Below are 20,391 nucleotides of genomic sequence, written 5' to 3'. Positions count from 1 at the left end.
ATAACGCAGACAGAGTTGGTAAATTGCCTTTCAGTGGGCATTACTCAAAACTTTACTTCTTGTGTTTGGAAAGAGGTACCAAAAATCTTTCCAAGTTCCTTTGCTGCTGTCTAGGTTTCTGTCCTAACTAGCTGTTTTTTGGACACTTCTCTATCTGGCCTGTTTGCAAGTGACATGATATGATTAATGGCATCATAGTCTGACCTTCTGCACATCTTAATAAGGAGCTTCTTTTGTGTATCCCTGAGTCTCATTTCGTTGGATATTCAATAAAATGAAGGGGAAAAAAGCCAGCTGTACTAACTCCAGTCTCGTACAACAACAGAGAAAGGAGAGAGTTTGCACAGTCACAGAAACTGCACCAGCAGATTTTCAATATCAAAACACTAATTGTCCAATCAAAAGCTGGATAAGTCGAAGCATTGTGCATTTATAACCTTTTTGACTAATAGGTTAGCCTTGTTATAACAAGAACTGGGACTTTAATTTGCTCAAGGTTTATGTTTTAGCATCAGATCATCTGGTTTGTTTTTACAAATTGCACACCTTGGTCCTGTTTCAGCCTAGAAGAGGCATCTGTCTTGAGTGATGCTTTGAAACTTTATTTAGAACCTGAAAGAAATTTTAATATCTATGTCCTGTTTTTTTGTCCATTTTCTTTCAGACTGTATTAATTCCTGTTTTAATTATTTTTTCTGCAGGAGCACCGAGGTCTACTTTCCATCCGTTACCCAATGGAGCATGGGATTGTGAAGGACTGGAATGATATGGAGAGGATCTGGCAGTATGTTTATTCCAAAGATCAGCTACAGACATTCTCAGAAGAGGTAAGATATGTGTACCATACTGTGCATATCTGAAATGAACAGTCACTCTGCTTGTGTCATTTTGCAGAAGTTATAGAGTCTGACAGAAGCCCATCAGCTTTTTGAAGCTGTGTCATGGTGCTAGATTGCAGTTGTCAGAAGAACAGACAAAGGAGGCTGCTCAGTTAGCTGGTTGGCAGTTTTGCTTCCCTATGGGAAAGAGTGTGGAAATTTCCCATGCCAGAAGTGATGTTCAGTGCAGGCAAGAGATTATTCCTATCCAGGGCTTTAAGGGACATGCCTGTGGTGCAGTAAAAAGGTTGTGTGAGTGATTGGGAATGGATGCTGCAAACTGATGAGATGAGGTGCGAGTTCACTCGATATGAAGGTGAGCTTCATAGGTTAGGTTTGCAGGGTCAGCTGCTACTGAAATTGGTTCCCTTGTGCATTCCAATGCACTGTTCTCCTTGGGGTCACCTCAGTTTGGACACACCATGATGTTTTCTTTCACTGAATGGTCTTATCTCTTCAGATGTGAAGGCTTTTATGCCTGGTCTTCAGATGGAAAGAATTTCATACTTTGTCGCAGGGCAGCAAAAAAATTGACAGCAAGAAGAGTAGATGTACAGTAGCTGTCCTTGATTAGCAAGTTATTTTTTTAGACAATCTGCAGTGCCCTAACTCCCTTAACTCTGATGTGCTTTGTTGTGCAAAGGCACACAGACTTGCAGTGAGTCATTGGAAGGGGAATGTTCTACCTGCTTCATGAAGCAAACACCATAACACCCCTGCCTACCTGCTTGCTACATGTTCTAGTCTTTACCAGGAGCAAATATCTGATGCATCCCCTTCATCTACCCCCCACCTCAAAAGGTTAACATTCACTGTAGTTTTTTATTTTCTTCTTGTACTGTTTTAACAGCAGTCTTTCTTGTAAAACATTTAACATATAAATATTTGTGTGAACATAAACACTTTTTTTATTGCTGTTTGTATTTATAACAGTTGAAATTTGTTTTTTTTTTTTGGTAAAGGATTAATTAAAAGTATTTTAGGATAATTTTTGAAGCCTTTGACAGTTTTTACCAGCCTCTTATTGATGAGGTAGTAGATATCCCCAGACTTTGTCCTGAAGAAAGAAAGTCTCTGATATCTAGGACACCATTTAGAAATCTTTGCACTTTGACACAAGGTTAAGTTGTATGTAAGCTTGAGGGAAGTTGCTGGATTGTGATGTACAAAATGGTAGGCTATTGAGTAGTAAGCATGTGGCCATCCATATTGTCCATCACCGCTGAGAGCTCGGGACTTAATGTCAAGTATATGAGTATATTGTATGTTATCTACATGAAGTGCACTGAAAGCATGCTGGTTGTGTTGTCACTACTTTCTGCAGCTGCAGTCTGTGTCAACCCTTGTAATCCATGTGCTGTGTTAAATACCTAAAATAAAACACCATAGCCTACCAGTCTCTGTTCAGGTTTGGTGAATGCTTCTTTCAGCTTGCCACTGTGGTAGTATGAGGTTGCCATGGTCAGTGTCTCATTGGGTGAGGGCAGCTGTCTTTAATTCCCTAACAGCTCAGCATAGCTAGCTAAATTGGTTAACTGAAACCTTTTTCTGAATCTTGTAGCTCCTCTTAGTCACTGTGTAGCGACTCTTACTATATTTCTTAATCCAGCCCTGATGCTATCACAACATGACTCCATCTTTGGAGGATGTTTTCATTATATGGGTGAAGGGAACAGATAGGTACATGTGGTACTGTTGAGGCCCTAGATACATATAGAGATGTATAGGTCCTAATCTGACTTTAAAAGTAAGTGATCCCTTCATGTGCTTCATCTGATGCATCATGGATATCACACAGCAGAATATGAATGACATGGTGCATATGGATGTGAATGTGGTGTTTAGAATCAGAACTGGGTGTGTTTTGGAATATGAATACAGTGGTGAGTGTCAGAAGGTATGGAGGGGCCAGATAAAAGCAACTTTTAAGTTTATTATTGAGCTTTTGTTCAAAACATTTCATGAAAATGAGAAATTGATCAGGACATATATGAAGTAAAATCCATATTAACTGTGATTACAAATCTGTAGAATAAAATAGTTGGGAACAGTAATAAGTAAACAGTAACTGCACAACTAATGAAGGAAAATGAAATGTCCCACAACAGCAGCTAGTTGTTCTTTCTGCTTTTCCCGGTTAGGGTTCACCACAGTGGAACTCGTGTCCACTAATGATTGGCAGTAGATTTTTACGGTGCCGAGGTGCCAGCTCGACGCCCAACCTTCAACGAAGGCATGCCCATTCTATGCATGTCTTTCGAATGCCAGTCAACCGTGGAGAGGACATGCAGACTCCACACAGAAGGCGCTCCAGCCGAGAATCGAGCAAGAGAACCTCTTGCTGTGAGGCAACAATGCTACCGCTGCACCACTGCGGCTTCCACAAATGGTTCTTAAATAGCTGTAAAATTAAAATGGCAACAAGTGCTGCCCCCTCCAGGACTATTCCTAAGGTACCAGCACTTTCACAATGCTCTTCACCATCAAGCAAATCCAAATAAGATTAAGTCTAAAAACTAGACGGAGGCAGCATTAAACACCCAGGCAGTGTCCTTATACAAACTGTCACCAAACCAAAGAAAAAACGACTGAACAATGCACCAGAACCTTATGTGAAATCAATTGAAACAATGGACCATTAGAAAACATGCTAGAAACCAAGCAATATCCAAGTTTATATTATTGCAAAAACATCAAAACAAACTAAGAATTGCACCAGTGACTCACTTTAGTCCTTCACTTTTCTTCAGTGAAGTTGGAAGTCCATATGGTGCAACAAAACCGGGTCGAGACTAGCTGCTGCCATCTTACAAACCAATTCAAGCTGCTTTCACACTCCACAGAATTAACAACCATAACGCCTTCCAGCTGAAGGATAACAGATGAAAAATTCACCAAAAGATTCTTTGCAGGTGAAGTAACCAAAATGCATAGCACCGCTTTGATACTCAGCAAGTGGGTTAGTAGACATGAGCAGGGTGATACATGGAGTGGGACAGCGCATTTACATTTTCACAGGATGAATGTAGACAGATACATATAAGATCTTGTTGAAGAAACGAGTGTAGAGCTAGGGAAAAGGTGCTTGATTGACCATACTCTTGTGAATTTGATGGGGAAGGTGGGAGCGAGTGAGTTGAGTAGGTTGAGGTTTATTTGATCTGTGGATGTGTGCAAGGGGAGAAGAGGAATTTGGTTTAAAGGAATGTTGAAAAGTTTAAAAATAGGTGGATGAAGGAAGAAAGGGAAAGATGGGAGCGCATAAATGCTGTATGGTTGAGAAGAATAACTTTTTGTACATTGAGGAGGAGGGATGTCAAGTTTGTGAGATGAGCTATGTGAATTGGGGGCATGTGGATGGGCATGCGGATGGAATGGTAGGGGAAGAGTATAAGAAAAAGATTAAAGCTTTTATTTCCTTTTTTCAGGGGAAAGGTATTAGGGAAGGTGGAAAATGAGGTGAACAAGAGGTGGGATCTGTTGTGATCAAAAAGGTATATGAGGTGAATTTTTTTAGAGTGCAAGTAACAGAGACATACCAAAAGTTAGAAAATTAAAGGAGATATATGATTTCATGCAATAAAGAAAATTATTATGATGCATGTGTAGATTTTGTGAAGTGTCATAAGCAAAAAATATATCAAACAGCACTGAAGGAGGCAGAGCAGTCACCAGGCGTCCAACCGTTGATCATCAGTATTTATTTGATTAAACGCTTAATGAATCACCGGGGTTTTCTTCTTGCAGTTCAGACTTCATCAGACAAAACCAAGACAAGGTTTTTCTGATGAAGTCTGAACTGCGAGATGAAAAATGCGGTGATTCGTTAAGCGTTTAATCAAATAGTTATCAACGGTTGGACACCTGGTTCATAGGTAGGTACTAGGCTATCAGCCCAAGGGCCTATGTAAGCCTAGCCAGCAAGGTTCCATGGCTTACACCACCCAAGAAAGGTATTTGACTGCTTTGCCTCCTTCAGTGCTGTTTGATATATTTTTTGAGTTGTTACTTTTGCACTGTCATCTCCTTTTAGTTGGTTGTGTCATAAGCAGACAGAGAGGATTTTGGAGATGTGTATCGTAGAGAAGAGAGTTGTGGAAGGTGAGGGGACAAATAAGGAAGTGGGGAGAGTGTGATAGATTTGGGAATGTGAAAGGCCAGTGTAGAGATGTTTTTTTTTTTTCCTCAGACTTTTACAGACTGGTTAATGGGAAGTGGTTTCAGCCACTGAGAGAACTGTTCAATGGGATGCTTTTAGGGTGGGTGATGCAGGATCATAAGAGATTACTAGGCTGTCGACCCAGAGGTCATTTTAAGCCTAGCTGTTTCAACCCAATGGGATAGCGTAGATGTACTAGTCAGTAGCCAAGATTGCATTTAGTGATGATTGCCCATGTTCAGAAGGGTTTTGGGCACTATCCCCAGTAAGAGTTTACGGTGCCCCATCCACTCATTCAGGTTCCTCTTGAACAGGGTCATAGAGGTGCTGTGTTTTACATGAATTGGTAGCCTGTTATAAAGACGTGGCAGTTGCTGGGAGATAAAGCTGCCCCTCCAGTGTGTCCTATTTAAGTTGCAGGCCATATTTAAGTCCCTGGAACGGGTAACCCTAGACCCATTTGATTTACGGATATGTAGTAAGTTCATTAAATTTGGGTCTTTGGTTGCTCTGTAGGCCAGGCACAAGTCTCCCCTAAGAAGTCTGCACGATACGGAGTATAGTGACAGATTTTAGTCGGTCTGTGCAAAGGCACATGCTGACCCTTGATTTTCTGTTAGAAACCTCTAAGGTCCCTCTAATTGCTGTAGATGCTTAGTACAGTACACACCGAATGGGACATTATACTCAATTATGGGCCAGGTATGTGCTGTGTATAGGGGAGTTATAACTTCTTTTTCCTGTCAAGGCGATGCCTTTACTAATCAAGTGAGCTACGTGGAAAGCTTTCCTTATAACAGTATACATGTGGTGGTTGAAGTTAAGGTTGCTGTCAACCTGTGATCCCTTGGTCCCTTACCACTTCATGGGTACTTAAGGTATTGTTGTTCATTTGTTAGTGTGAAGGGGCATTGTTTTTGCCAAACGTAATGATGATGCATTTCTTTGCATTTAGTTTGAGACTGTGACTAATATATCAGTTGTAGGTCTGTGTGAGACCATCCTGAAGTATACTGACATAATTTGAGGATTCAATGTTTGCACCTAGCTTGCAGTCTAAAGTTTTGACCTGAACGTCTGAGAGGTATATACCAAACAGTAGGGGGCCTGACACTGACCCGTATGGCACCCCACTGGTAACAGGTCTGCTGGTTTATGTGGTCACCCACTTTGATAGTGTGTCCGGTTTGTGAGCTAGTTCGCAACCCACCTTACAACGAAGGAGTTAATCAGTAATCCCTGAATGTGGGATTGTGTTGAAAGCCTTTGCCAAGTCAAGGTATGCTCTGTGCACAGATTTAACCTCATCATTAGCCTTGGTCACACTTTCAAAAGAAATCCACTAGATTTAACAGGCAGGATCTGCCCTTCATGAAGCCAAATTTGGTAGTCTCCAGGGTTTGGAGGTCACCTATGTCTTTATTTATGAAGCCCATGATGCGTTCCATGGCCTTACAGGTAAGGGTGGTCAGGCTTATGGGTCTGTAATTCCCTGGGTCTGTTGCTCGGCCACCTTTGTGGAGGGGAATAACTGTAGCTGTTCTCCATTCTGCAGGAACAAAGCCTGTGGTTGGGCTGCATTTGAAAAGGGTACTTGTTGATGCAAGTTCATGTTTTAGCCTGTTTAGAAGACTGCCTGGGATGTCATCTGGTCCCTGTGGAGGCCGTGTTCTTTGCCTTTGACAGGGCTTTGAGGACCTGCTCTTCAGATGTGTAAGGTTGGGGGGTTGGGGGAGGGTTTGTTGTAAGTTAGGAGGGGATAAGGGAGTGGATAAGGGAGTGAAGTTTTCGCCAAACCTATCCATTAGCAGGTTCGCTGTCTCTGTGGGGTCAGTGTTTATGATGCTGTTGGCTGCCAGTTCTGCATGTGCTTGTGTCTTTCCTGTGAATGCTGAGGAGGGTGCTTTTCATTGTTGGGTCCTTGTCTTTGTTTTTCTGGACAGCAGCTTTTTGAGTTTATATTGTAGAGTTTGCTGATGCTGGAAGTCCACCATGGCAGGTTGATTTTACTTAGGGCTCTGGCTTTGATTCTGTCTGGTACAGCTAAGTTTGTACACGTATGCAAGTGTAAGCTTCGGCGTAGTTACCACTTTCAGCTTGGGGTGGAGCTTTGAATACATTTATACCTTCATCTAGGAGTGTATAGTTTGCCTTGTTGAAGCTTTTTTAGTCTGATTTCACCCTTTGTGAGTACTAGTGTTAGTGTCATTTCAAAGTTGATTTTTTGTGGTCAGTTTTAACTAATGATGGTCCAACAGTTGGCGCAGTGCACCTGTTTGACATGTTGGTGAGGATCAGATCTAGAATTTTGTCCCTCTTGGTGAGGTATAGACAGTTTGTTCCAGAGCATTTGAATTCACAAAGTCAAGGAACTTTTGTGCTAGCAAGTTTTGGCTAGAGTAAGTTCCCCAGTTGATGGTTGTTTTGGGATGGAGGTGAATATGTTGGTGTTTAACAAGAGGGAGAGAAAGTGCGAATGCTGGAAATTACAGATTGCATTTCCATTAAGGAGCTCAAAGACTTTTTACTTTTTTGTTTAGGATGAAAGTTGAATGGGGTAACTCGGAGGCAGGCTGGGTTTGTGAAAAACTGGGCATCAAATTGTTTTAGTTGGTACTTTGACTTGCTGGATATTGATGCCCCTTAGCCTTCACCAATCGCTGCAGCATTGGATACTCTAGAGGATGCATACTTAGCAGCTTCAAAGGATCTTGCCTTCCACCCCTAAAAAAAAAACTTACAGGTTCTGTAGGATCCATTAGTTTTACTGATTGCACGATAAAATCCATGCAACCAATCCAGCAGTGGTGTACATGTATCCAAAGAAGGGGCTTAAACTAATGCATGATCCTAGGACCCTTTTCAGTGATAAAGTATACAGCTGGACCAAGTTGGGAGAAAGGGTATACAAGTGGTGCCGCGGTCTCTTTCAAAGGCATTAATTGCTGGACATTTTTAACAAAGTTTTTTTTAAATCCCACAATAGACTAGTTGAGTAAGATTGGGAAGATTGTTGGATTGGGCTCACAGAGCAGGATTATTGTCTGTTAAGCAGGTGACTAAGCATGCCATTAAGTGTAGTTCTATGAATGCACCATCGAGTGTGGTGGTTAACAGTCTTCATCAGGATGTATGCCTAGCTGAGGCTGCAACCCTTGCCAGAGGGATGTAAAAATGCAGCTACTTAATACACTCTGGAATACAAATCTGATCTTTGGGAATCCTGAAGAAGTATTTAAAAATTAGAAAAGGTTTCTAGATATGAGAGGAGTTGCCCATCTAAGTCTGGTCCCTACTTCAAGAGCAAAAAAGGGTAAATGGGCGAAGGGTGATAAGGGTCAGTATAGGAAAAAATGTCAAAAGGGAAAGCCTGGGGGCATGCTGCAACAATTTTCTTAATGCTACTCCTCTTACCAGCACACATTCTTTACACTCTAGCACAAGTGTGGAAATATTTTGTAAGCCTTAGACTTCTTTCAAATGTTTTTCTTGTATAATGAAGTCTGCAAAGGATGTTTTTGTTCATTCCTGCCCTGTAACTGTGGCTATGCCTTTCTTCCACCCTCTATAACCAGTCATTCCTTGTCTTGTAAGAAGTTATGTTGCACCTATTTATTCCCAACACTACTGATTTAAATCCAGATTCCAGTCCAAGTGCTTGAAACAAAAAATAGCAAAGCTAGTCTGTTCCTGCCTTTTCCTTCGTGTCTTTACGACATTTTTCCCATAATTTCACATTTCCATTACATTTTTCCCACTATTTCATATTTCCATTTTTTTCAGTATGTCTTTTCATCACTATTCTTGTGCCTTTGCTGTACTAATAATACATCTGAATGCCAGATGTTAGCTCTTAGACAAGGTTAAATATATCATATTCCATTGAGTCCACTGCTATGTTTTGTTCCATTGTTTTTATTGCTGTACTCTCCATAACATCACTTTCTCTCTTTGCACCACTGCTTGCTTTGTCCATTTTTCTGTCAACATGATTTCATGATTTTTTGTGACTCTTCCCTCGGAATATTGTGATGTGATCCATTTTATGGGTAATTCAGACCATGCTGTCCCTCCATTACTAACGTGTTCCCTTTACTATCACTCTCATTATTCAAATCAGTATGCTTATTCTTTTCTCCATGTGTCTTCCACAGTTGCTTTCTCAGTAACTGTTAATTTTCGTTGACACTCTTTCCCCTTTTACTTTTGGTGCATGTCTTGTACTGCTGCTGATAATTTTCATTGTATTATCTTCAGTATCTGTATGATATACTGATGTGTCGTCAAGTTAGTCGAGAAATGTACGACTTTTTACACATTGACGAACCACTTATACCAGTTCTGAAATGTTTACCTAAGATACATAAAAAAGTTGAACCATTACCTATGAGGCCTATTGTGTCAGGTAGACAGTGGGCAACTTATAACATCTCCATAAATTTGGAGAAAATGTTGAGGCCAATGGTAAACAGTATTGACACCATCCTTAGGGACACACAACATCTATTGAAAGATCTAGAAAGCGTTGATTATGTGAATATGAATAACAGAGAACTGTATTTAGTTACATTAGATGTTCGCGACCTATTCACATGTATTCCCAATGAATATGGTCTGCAGGCTGTGAGAGAGCTATTAGCTCAACACAGCAACTTTACATGTAACAGACAGATTCTTATTAGTCAACTATTAGATATGGTGTTATATTGCAATATATTTATGTTCAACAATAAGTATTATCTGCAGACTTGGGGTGTCGCCATGGGCACCCCATGCGCAAACTCCTATGCAAACCTAGTCTTGTATTTTTGGGAGCAGAATCATCTTTTCAACAGCATATGGATGAATAAGATATGGTTGTATAGGAGGTTTGTTGATGACGTGATACTCTTGTGGGATGGCACCATTGAGGAATTAAGGAGCTTTGTGGAATATTTAGAGGGTACCACCTCGTTCCTTAAATTTACATATGAATGTTCTAAAAGAAGTGTCAGCTTTCTTGATTTGACTTTATATGTTGATGAGAAAGGAAAACTGACCTCAAAGTTATTTAGGAAAATGTGCTGGAGAAACACCATGCTAGACTTTAACAGCATGCATCCTAGATATACTTTCTCTGGAATAATGAGAGGACAGTTCTCTAGAATATCTAGGATATGTAAGGATCCAGTCACTTTACAAATAGAAGCTGATAATATGGAGTCATTATTTTTAGCGAGAGGCTATAACCAGAGTCTAATCAAAGAAATAAGACAGGATGTAATACCTAATGTGACCAATTTGAGTGCCCAACATTTGAACAAGAAGAAGAAGAGAGGGTACAACATGAGCGTGATAAGAAAAGGTGAACCAGTGGATGGTACATACACTAACAAGATAACCTTCACATTGAAATATACAAATGATAATAGTGAGATTAGGCATATTATAACAAAACATTGGAATATACTCACTATAGTAGATGACATAAGGGCATTAGTAGGTGAAAAACCCGCATTTATGTTTCGCACATGTGACAATTTGAAAGAGATTTTTTCAAAGAATTTACACTGGAATTCTCATATAGGAGAGAATGCAACCGAGAGACCTGGCACTTATCCGTGCAAGAAATGTAATATGTGTAAATTTATCACCAATACACAACAATATAAACATCCATTAGGACATTTTGAGTTTATACCTAAGATTTACACTGATTGCAACACCATGAATTTAATATATATGGCAAACTGTACTGTTTGCCAGGCATTTTATATTGGGCTCACCAAGAGAAGACTAAAGGAACGCGTTTACAACCATGTTTATGATATTCAAAGACACAATGAATTGAATGCCTTGGCCAAACATATAAATCTGAATCCGACACATCATTTCAGTTTTAGGGTCTTACAAGTTTTGAGAATTAACCCTAGAATGGGTGATAATAATAACTCTTTAGCAAAACTTGAGCTGGAGTGGATATTTAGGTCGGGTGCACATAGAGACCCTGGCATTAACAACTATGTCTCTTTAAAACCATTTTTGATATAAACTTGATTGTTCATACATATAATTATTCTCCTGTTTTTTGTTTCTGTGATATTTATATGTTCATATCTGTCCATACACTAAATATGTATCATTGATGGATAAATATATTCATGTGTTATAACATTAACACTAATGGAATGTTTTAATTGGTTCATTTGGATGTATGTAAACTTTTCCATATTTTTACATATCAGGTCTTTGATACATATATTAAGAAAGTGGTTGAATACATTATAGTGCATAGTCATAGTCAATACCCCAGTTAGTTTATGATTATTACTTTGATACATATATTAAGAAAGTGGCTGAATACATTACAAGTATAACTATAGCAAATGCCCCAGTTAGTTCATGATTATTACTGTGATGGTTAAAAAATTTTGGATTCATGTATTTGTTTATTTACTTGTTTATTTATTTATTTATTTACAATTGATTGGTTCATCAACATGAAGTGTAAGGTTATTAACTCATCGCATTTATAAGTTTATGAATTTGTCTTCCCCACTAAACGAATATATATATTTACATTTTTGATGTATTAAGTTATCTTGTTAAGAAGAATGTTATATAGATATTAATAATTTTTAATAATTCAGTTTTTAATTTTTGATCATTAATTTTTGATTGTTATTTCAAGACTGTGACTTATCTATCTAGTAGAACCAGTATAGCGCAGGGCTGTTTAGAAGTTACACACTTTATGCTCTATGCTGTTAATGTATTATTCTGTCTTGTTGACAGGAATTTAATAAGCATGAATATAATAAGCAGTAATTCAATAAGCTTTAATATTAAATTCTAAGACAGAGTCCTGAGGTATACATTATGTGCAGAGATTTTATATATAGGTAACTACCTGATATTAGAATCTGTATTGACGTATTACTTGTTATTACCATGACAGATTTATATACTTTTATAATATCTGAATATACATTTTAATTACCATTCAGCATGCGCTAGTTAATAAATTTGATAAATTTGATATGTCCTATTTCCATTGACATGCAGGGTGACCTTTTGTTTTGCTGTTCCGTGATACATGCTTTATAATGCACTAGTCATGTAGTTAACAAGAAATGACAGTGAGCAACGGAAGAGTTGATATTTCTAACACTAGGTTTATGGGATGTTTATTTGCTCCTTATTTTGCTTTTCCTTTATTCAGTTATAGTATTAAAGAAGTTGATGATAATGATGAACAGCAAGAACAACGAACATATTGCGTTTTTACTTGTTAGTCATTTGTTGCTTATTGCAGCTGTACTAGCTTTATACGTTGCTTCCACAAATTTTATGTGTTTTTTAGTAAGTTTATAAGGATTTATTTTATGTTATTTCTAATCCTAGGTGCATTCTTAGTTAATGATTTTATGCAATTATTATGCATTCTCATGCATTAATAAACCCATGAATTTTTCTCCAAGGTTATGCTTGATATAAATCCTGTAGAGTAGATTAAAAACGCTATAGCTGGTGATAAGACAGAATTTGGCTTAGCGCTTTAAAGTTTGAAGTTTAATTAATTAATCTAATTATCTAGTCACAATTAATGAATTGAATGATTGAATGATTTATGTACTATATAAGTGCTAGTGAAATTGTGTTTTATAGATCTGATGAAGCGTGCATGAAGCACGCGAAAGCGCTTATCTATTTTAAACTGTTGGAATAAAGAAGCTTTATCCACTGGCTGGTGTTCTCGTGGTGTACCTTGTTGGTTCCTTTTCATCTAATTATCTTCAGTATCTGGTATATCTTCCATCTCTGACTTCTGTTCAAGTGCCGTTTTTATAATTGCACCTTTTTTCTTTACATAATCCACATCTGCCAACAATATGGCAATGCTAATTTTCACATCTATATGATGATATTACATGTCACTTTCTTGTACAAAAAACTAAAGTGAGTCAGTTATGCCATACTTATCACACACTCTTGGCTGACCAGTGTAAGATATGCCCCTATCTTTTGTCATTTTAAATTCTCTTTCCCTGTTAATGTGATGTTTACTTCCTTTCATCAAGATTTGCAACTCATTCACAACTTCAGCAGGTGTACCATAATAGTGCATCTTTGTAAGACAGTATAAAGCATTATTGAAATCCTTTTTGCATAATATTGGTATAAGCTTATTAATTCTATTTATGTATAGAAATGACATTAGAATGTGACTTCCTGTCTTTATCACTTTATAACCTCTTCCAGTCATTTCTAACAAATGCAGAGAAATCTTGAAACTTCTTTTTGACACATGTAGGACTGCAAGCATTTAAAACAGACTTTGCTAACAACTCATTTTTAAAGGAATACTGATTGCATAGTCTACTCCTTAGATTTACTAAACCTAACCCCTTTTAAATGGGTAGATCCAGTGTTGTCTATTTTCATCAAGTTCAGTTAACCTCAGCACCATCTCTAAAGCTTCTCAGTTATAGGGCTCTGACTTTTCTTCTACCCAATAATTTCTAAACTTCACTTTAGTACCCCAGAACTCATTTGGTGCCTAAATACTTTGGCCGCATCAATGAGGTCTGTTCAGTAACCAGTATCTTTTGTGCAGTATTTCTTATTTTTAAATACTCTTCTCTCTACTGAGAGATTTTTCTCTCCGGTTTCTTAGGATTATAGTTAATTTTTGTTTCTTTAAAGAATAGACAGGCTCGTTAAGCTGCTAGGTAATAGAGTTTGTTACATTAGTGTGTGTCCTTTATATTGTAGGCATTAATATGGTATTTCATAGATATTAATTTAGCGAGTGTGTGTGTTTTCTATTTCATCTGTTTATCATATCCTCAGGAGAGTGGGCTTGTCAGCAGATTGCTTGGATAGTAGTAATAGTCTTGGCGGAAAATATGTCAGATAGCCAGAGGTTTAAAAGTATTCGGAGTGTGGACACAAACCCCTCCCCCAATCAAGGTTCCACATACTTTGTGTGTATGGTGTATGTGTGGGGCCCATTTCAGTACACAGTGTCAAGCTTGTGCCTCCTTCCATTTCAGTTCTAGTCCACTCCAGGCTAGCAGGGACAAGCTGCATAGTGAAGGGGTCTTCTTCCTCCATAAAGTGGGTCTGAAGTTCCTACAGCTTCTGCTTCCTCCACTGCCTCTTCTCCAGCCAACAAACTTAAGAGATTCAAAGACCAGCTGAGAGAGAAAGAGAGAGGAAAAAGAAAGAGAAGGAACAGATTAAAGAGAAGGCTAAATCTGATCCAGAAGGGTTGGGGAAACCAGATCTGATGTTGCTTTCTGGGCCAGATTTGAAAAATCCTCTATGATTGGAGCCGACAGTTTCTTGGGTCCATTCCTTGCCTTCTCGGTCCTTGTTCTTTTCAGACCTGGTGAGTCCGAGGTTACACTTTCCCATTCTCCAGGAGCAGAGTCATTCAAGATGACCTTTGGCTTATTCTATACGGTAATCCAGAAGCCTAGTTGAACAAGACATTGACAGGATGATAAGGAAGTTCTGTATAACACAGATCTATCTTGGGGTTCTCTTGGTACTGTTCCCTGGAAACGTACCGAGTCTTCGGTCAGTTATACCTCCTCTTTTTCTTTTGCCCAGTCCACCATTCAGACCTGAGTGTCTTGAGTCTGACCTGTCCTTGCGAGCCTTTGCCAGAGCCAAAGGTCCAAGTTACTTTGACTTCCAAACAGCATCCCTTCCTGTTTCAACTGTGATACGTTTGAAAGAGAGACTCTGAGATGAAGCTTTAGGTCCGGGGTTCAAGGGGATGGGTCAACACAAAATCTGTTGGAATTATCCCTTCCCCTTGGGGCTTCAGCACTCAGTAGCTCTACTCCAAAATCAGCTTCAAGGTAGAGATCTATTGACTCCAAGGTATCTCTTCTGTCTGAGTTTAGGAGGAAGCCTATGGAGCTGACGGCAGCCTCATCCTTTGAGGTGTTTTAAAAGGTCCTGTCAATGCCAAGGGAAAAGATGCTTGCATCCAGCTCTGTTCCGTCCAAACCCTGACAGGACTGTGTCCCTGTCTGACATGCTGATGGGAAGTAGAAGCAGTCAGTACCATAGACTTCTTAGGGCGCATGCTATAGTAGCTCCTAGTCTGATTCAGAACCCTCTGATCTCCCACAAGAATTCATTCATAAGAAATAGACCTACAAGCAGAAGCACATTGTTCTCCAGAGTCTTTCACTAAAGACACAAGACATGGATGATGGTGAAGGCCACCTCAGATCCACCACAGGAAATGCCACCTTCAACGAGATTGAATTGTTGAAGCAGAGAGAGGGATGGTCCACCGAGTCTGTGTTCCTGGAAGCTTTTTGGTCCAGCCCAACATCGTCCTGGGTGGTACCACCCATTGCCCCCCCTCCCACCATTGACACCATGGCCCAATGGGCATAGAAGGACTCTGATTTGGTAAAACTGATACCCAAAAATGCGGACGACATATTGGCAGCACCAAAGGAAAGAAAACATTGGAGCAAAGGTCCACTGGTGGATGCGATGTTGGTAGTGGCAGCCACTAAAAAGGAACTGTCTAAGGAAAGTTCCTCGGTCCATCCTCCTAACAGGGAGTCTAGGGCTGTGGACCAGTTTGGGAAGTGGGACATGTACTTCAGCAACTTTTGCACTTATTTGGTCCATGCTACTAGATTTGAGAGAGACCTGGCCAAAGAGCATTCCATTTCTCTCTCTGGTAACCTGCCTTTGGATGTTCAAAAGAACATGGACTCCCAACTTTCCACCCTTCAGTCTACTTCCTATGCAGCCATGTGACTGCTTACTAATACAGCTAATAGCATGGCTGGAATAGCAGGCACTGGTATCCCTGTGTCAGCACACCTGGATGTATCTTTAATTTGTGGAAAGCTTTAAGATGGCGCCACTCTGTTTGGACCAAAAGTAAAAGACACACTAACCAGGAGTCAGCAAGATGGTAGGACCCTATCTGCAGTGTGAATCCTTTTCTCCACCACTCTGAGAACCTTTTCTAGAAATCAAAGCACTGGAAAGACAATTTGGTCTGTGAGTTCTTATGACCAACCTGGGGTTAGACCTTGTGACAGAGTAGGAGGCAACTAGAATGGATGTCACCCTAGAGGCAGAAAACACAAACTGGGAGCGTGTGGTCCCTTTACTGAGAAGCCCTGTCAGTGCCCTTGAAGGACTGACACACTGGTGCAGTCTGGAGGTCGGGTGGGGTGGGTGTGTGGCTTATTTATGCACTCACAAGCCTGGCAAAACAAAACAGATTCTTGGGTGCCAAAATAATTTCCAGAGGTTATTCAGTTCCCTTTTCCCTCCCTGCAATAAAGGAGGGTCATCCATGCAGTCCTCAAAGACAAGTTAAGAGTCCAGAGTCTCCACCAACAACTCTATCGACTGTTAAATAACCAACCAGAACTCCAGCCAGGAAGCTTAGAACGTCTGATCCCACAGCAGTAACTCCAGTTCCTTAATAAGTACCAAGATAAAACCTATTGTCTTTTAATATTAAATGAAGCAAATGTCTGCACTAATAAAAAAAATACACTTTATTCAAAACAAACACAAGTTACAAATTAAAATGGAGCACTTTTGTACATATTATCCGGACTTCATCAGAGTTTGAAACAATGTAGCTCTGTGTTCCTTTTATAACATAATTAACCAATCAGATTTGGTCTAGTTCACCATACAAACACCAATTGGAATAAGAAAAAAATTAGGGAAACCACTAAAAATATAAAACTTTAAATTATAATGTTGAAAGATTTCCAATGTGTAACAGTTAAATTGTCCTCAAACTGTGCAAAAATACGAAATCATTATACTGACCAAATGTATATAAACAACTAATGAACTTATCAAATCAGTTCCTAAAAAAATGCATTACTTGTCTAATATGTATCAACATTCAATAACGTTAATAAATTGTAAGCGTGTTCCATCCATAAAAAATGTGCATAAAAAATTATTTTTTTTTTTGAATAAAAGATGCCCATTGTTAAGTAAAAATCAATTTAATCTGTTAGCCCTGTCCTTTAGGACACTTGTAGGTACTAAATCTTTGAGTCTAGGGAGCTGACATGCATATAGTTGCAATTGCCATGTCAACTCTTTAATTTCTAATGTATTGTCTTTGTCACCCCCTCTTACAGATCTAAAAACCTGATCTATAACAAAAATTTTTTTTTTTAATTCAAATAAAATGTGGAATATTTATAAAAGGCGTTTATAGGATTACATATTTTGTAATGTCAGAGGTGTTCCCTGATACAATCTTTTAATTGAGTCGTTTTGCTTACATAAAATGCAAAACAGTTGTCACATGAAGCTAGATAAACCACCTGATTTAGAATTGGTCACATTTGCCTGGACAAGGTAGAGTTTGGGATAATTCTCCACAGCTAAATAGGGACCCTCAAGCACAAACCTACAAAATTTACATCTTCCTTACTTAGCCATACAATGAACTCAGTGTAATATTCATTTTTATTTGAATGTCTTTCCAACAAATTATTGATATTAGTGCCTCTGCTGTAGACCACCATAGGCTGCCACCATATCTGTAAGAAAAACCTTATTCCATAAATGTGTAAACTTGCACACATTTTATTATTTCCTGATTGTAAGGTGTTACATATGGTCCAGGTTTAGGGGCTGCATTTTTTAACGTAGAAATGGGTACTTGTTCATTCAGCAAAGGGGCAAATTTAGTTGCCCTCCCCTTAACCAGTTCTTCCTTAGCAGATGTTAACAAATTGATCCATTTGATAGAAATTCAAATAGATTGACAACAAATATTTGTAGAAAAAGTTTTCAAATTCATATTTACACTCTGATAGTTGTCATCCCTTCTATCAGAAGAAGGGAATCGTTAAAGGGCAGATCGCCTGTCTAGATTAGATTAATAAGTAATGATGAGAATTTTGGGATAGAGATTCATCATTTATGGAACATGTTGAGAGACGCTGGATACGTGGTTAATTTAAGTGGTTTAGGGTAGGGCAACTAAATTTGCCCCTTTGAATAAACAAGTATCCATTTCTGCATTCAATAATGTAGCTCCTAAACCTGGAACCATAACCAATTTGTAGTACCTTACAATCAGGAAATATCTGCATGCATTTAGACAATATGGAATGCTGTTTTTCCTAGACATATGGTGGACAGCCTATGGTGGTCTACAGCAGAGGCTGTAATATCAAGAATTATGCTGGAAGTAGTGACTATAGTAACAGATAAAAGAATTGGGATTGGGATCTTTAGAAAAGGGTAGGGGCAAACAACATGGGAAAAATGGGAATTGTGGGAACAGTACTTAGAAGGGAGGAATGAAGTCTAAAAGACTGCAGGACTTAAATGAGCTATGTAATGTTTGTGTGAGAAAGATTGAGTAGATTATAAGTGATTATAATGTTTCAACTGGGAATGTGTCAGTATGGTTTGTGGTGTAAAATGCTTGCAACTAGGATTGTGTCTGTGTGGTTTGTTTTCATTTATACAAGTGTATGATTGCCTATGTTAGAAAGTGATGGTTTAATAAAGATGTTTCTTGTTTAAAAAAGGCAGGAATTGAATAATTAATGTAGTATTATTGCTTAAGTTATATGATATATAGCAATATATGTGAAGTATAATGTTTGTCATGTTAATATAGTTTGATTACTTTTATATGAATGCAAATTTGCCTATGTCACAAGTGATAATTCAGTAAAGGTGTTTGAAAAAAAAAATTATTGGAAAGACATTCAGATAAATTGAATATTGTTAGAGTTCATTGTATGGCTAAGTATGGAAAATGTAAATTTTGTATGTTTGTGCATGAGGGTCCCTATTTAGTTGTGGAGAATAGTCTCCAAACTCTACCTTGTTAGGGCAAATGTGACTAATTCTACTCCGGTGGTTGTGACAACTGTTCAGCATGTTATGCAGACAAAACAACTCAAATTAAAAGATTGTGTGAGAGAACACCTCTATGACATTATACAAGGCATTTGTAAGATTTACTTTTTTTAAACATCCCCCATAGTGTTTGAATTTTAAAAATTTTGATTTTTTTTTTTTGTTGTAGATCGGGTTTTTAGATCTGTAAGAGGGGGTGACGATGACAACATGTTAGAAATTAGTTGACTTGGCAATTGCTACTAAATGCATGTCAACCCCTTGGACTTGAAAGGACAAGGCTAACAGATTAAGTTGATTTATACTTAACAATGTTTATCTTTTATTCAAAATAATTTTTTTATGGATGGGACATACCATTTCTTTATTTTGTTGGATGCTGATGCATATTAGACAAGTACTGCATTGTTTTAGGAATTGATTTGATAAGTTTAATTGTTAGTTTATGTATATATGTGGATGGTATAACAGTTTTAGTTCTGTTTTTTTTTTAATTTTTGCACAGCTTGATGACAGCTAAATTGTTATATATTGGAAGTCTAAAGTTTTTTTATTTTTAATAGTTTCCTTTAATTTGTTTGTTATTCCAATTGGTGTTTGTATAGTGAACTAGATGAAATTGGATTGGTTAATTATGTTTTAAAAAGAACACGGAGCTATATTGTTTCAAACTCTGAAGTCCTGATAATGTGGATGAAAGCTGTCAGTTTTCATTTGTAATTTTGTGTTTGTTTTGAATAAAGTGTATGGCTTATTAGTGGAGCCATTTGGTTCATTTAATATTAGACAACAGTAGGTTTTATCTTGGTACTTATTAAGGAACGGAAGTCGTAGCTGTGTGATCAGATGTTCTAGGCTTCTGGCTGGAGTTCAGTTGATTTAAAGTCCAGAGTCTACTTTAGGTTCTTTTTATTACTCAAGAAAACAGGGGAAGTTGGACCCATTTTGGACCAGAGTCATTTAAACCAGTTTGTGAAACAAACAAAATTATGTATGGTCGCAATTCAGTCCATTTTCTGCTTCTACTGAGAAAGAACAATTGGATGTGCTGCACAGATCTCCAGGATGTATACTATCATATAAAGATAAATAACTATTCAAGATATTTCTCCATTTCCAGCTGGGGCGAATCATTATTGATTCAGAGCCCTGCTTTTTGGTCTCGCCACAGCCCCCAAGTTGTTTACCAGGATACTGGCATTGGCGGCAGTACATCCTCACATGTTAAGGATCCAGGTTTTCCTTTATCATGATGAATGGCTGCTAACCACTACCTCCAGTGCTGTGTTAAGTCATTTGGATCTTCTTCTCCATTTGATGGAAGATTCAGGGATCACAGTCAACCTAACCAAAAACATCTTACCCCCAACTCGACTAATAGAATTTATTGATGTCACCTGGATTCAAGTTTTATACATCAACAAACTATCCCACACCAGAGTGCTTTGCCTGTGCTTCACAGGCACC

General features: G+C 38.4%; 1 protein-coding gene across 2 annotated transcripts in view; it reads left to right on the top strand.

Annotated features, from left to right (window-relative positions):
- Positions 1-20,391, top strand: part of LOC122812105 (beta-centractin) — a 695,723-nt gene that overhangs the window by 97,440 nt on the left and 577,892 nt on the right. For both annotated transcript variants that reach the window (XM_044084387.1, XR_006366336.1), the window contains exon 4: positions 702-827. In XM_044084387.1, the coding sequence (XP_043940322.1) occupies positions 702-827 (126 nt within the window). The remainder of the gene's footprint in view (positions 1-701; positions 828-20,391) is intronic.

Source organism: Protopterus annectens, chromosome 9.part0 (assembly GCF_019279795.1).
Source record: "Protopterus annectens isolate FY-2018-M chromosome 9.part0, PAN1.0, whole genome shotgun sequence".
NCBI classification, from domain to species: Eukaryota; Metazoa; Chordata; order Ceratodontiformes; family Protopteridae; genus Protopterus; species Protopterus annectens.
The sequence above is the reverse complement of the archived record's forward strand: the minus strand, read 5'-3'. Positions and strand labels throughout refer to the sequence as shown.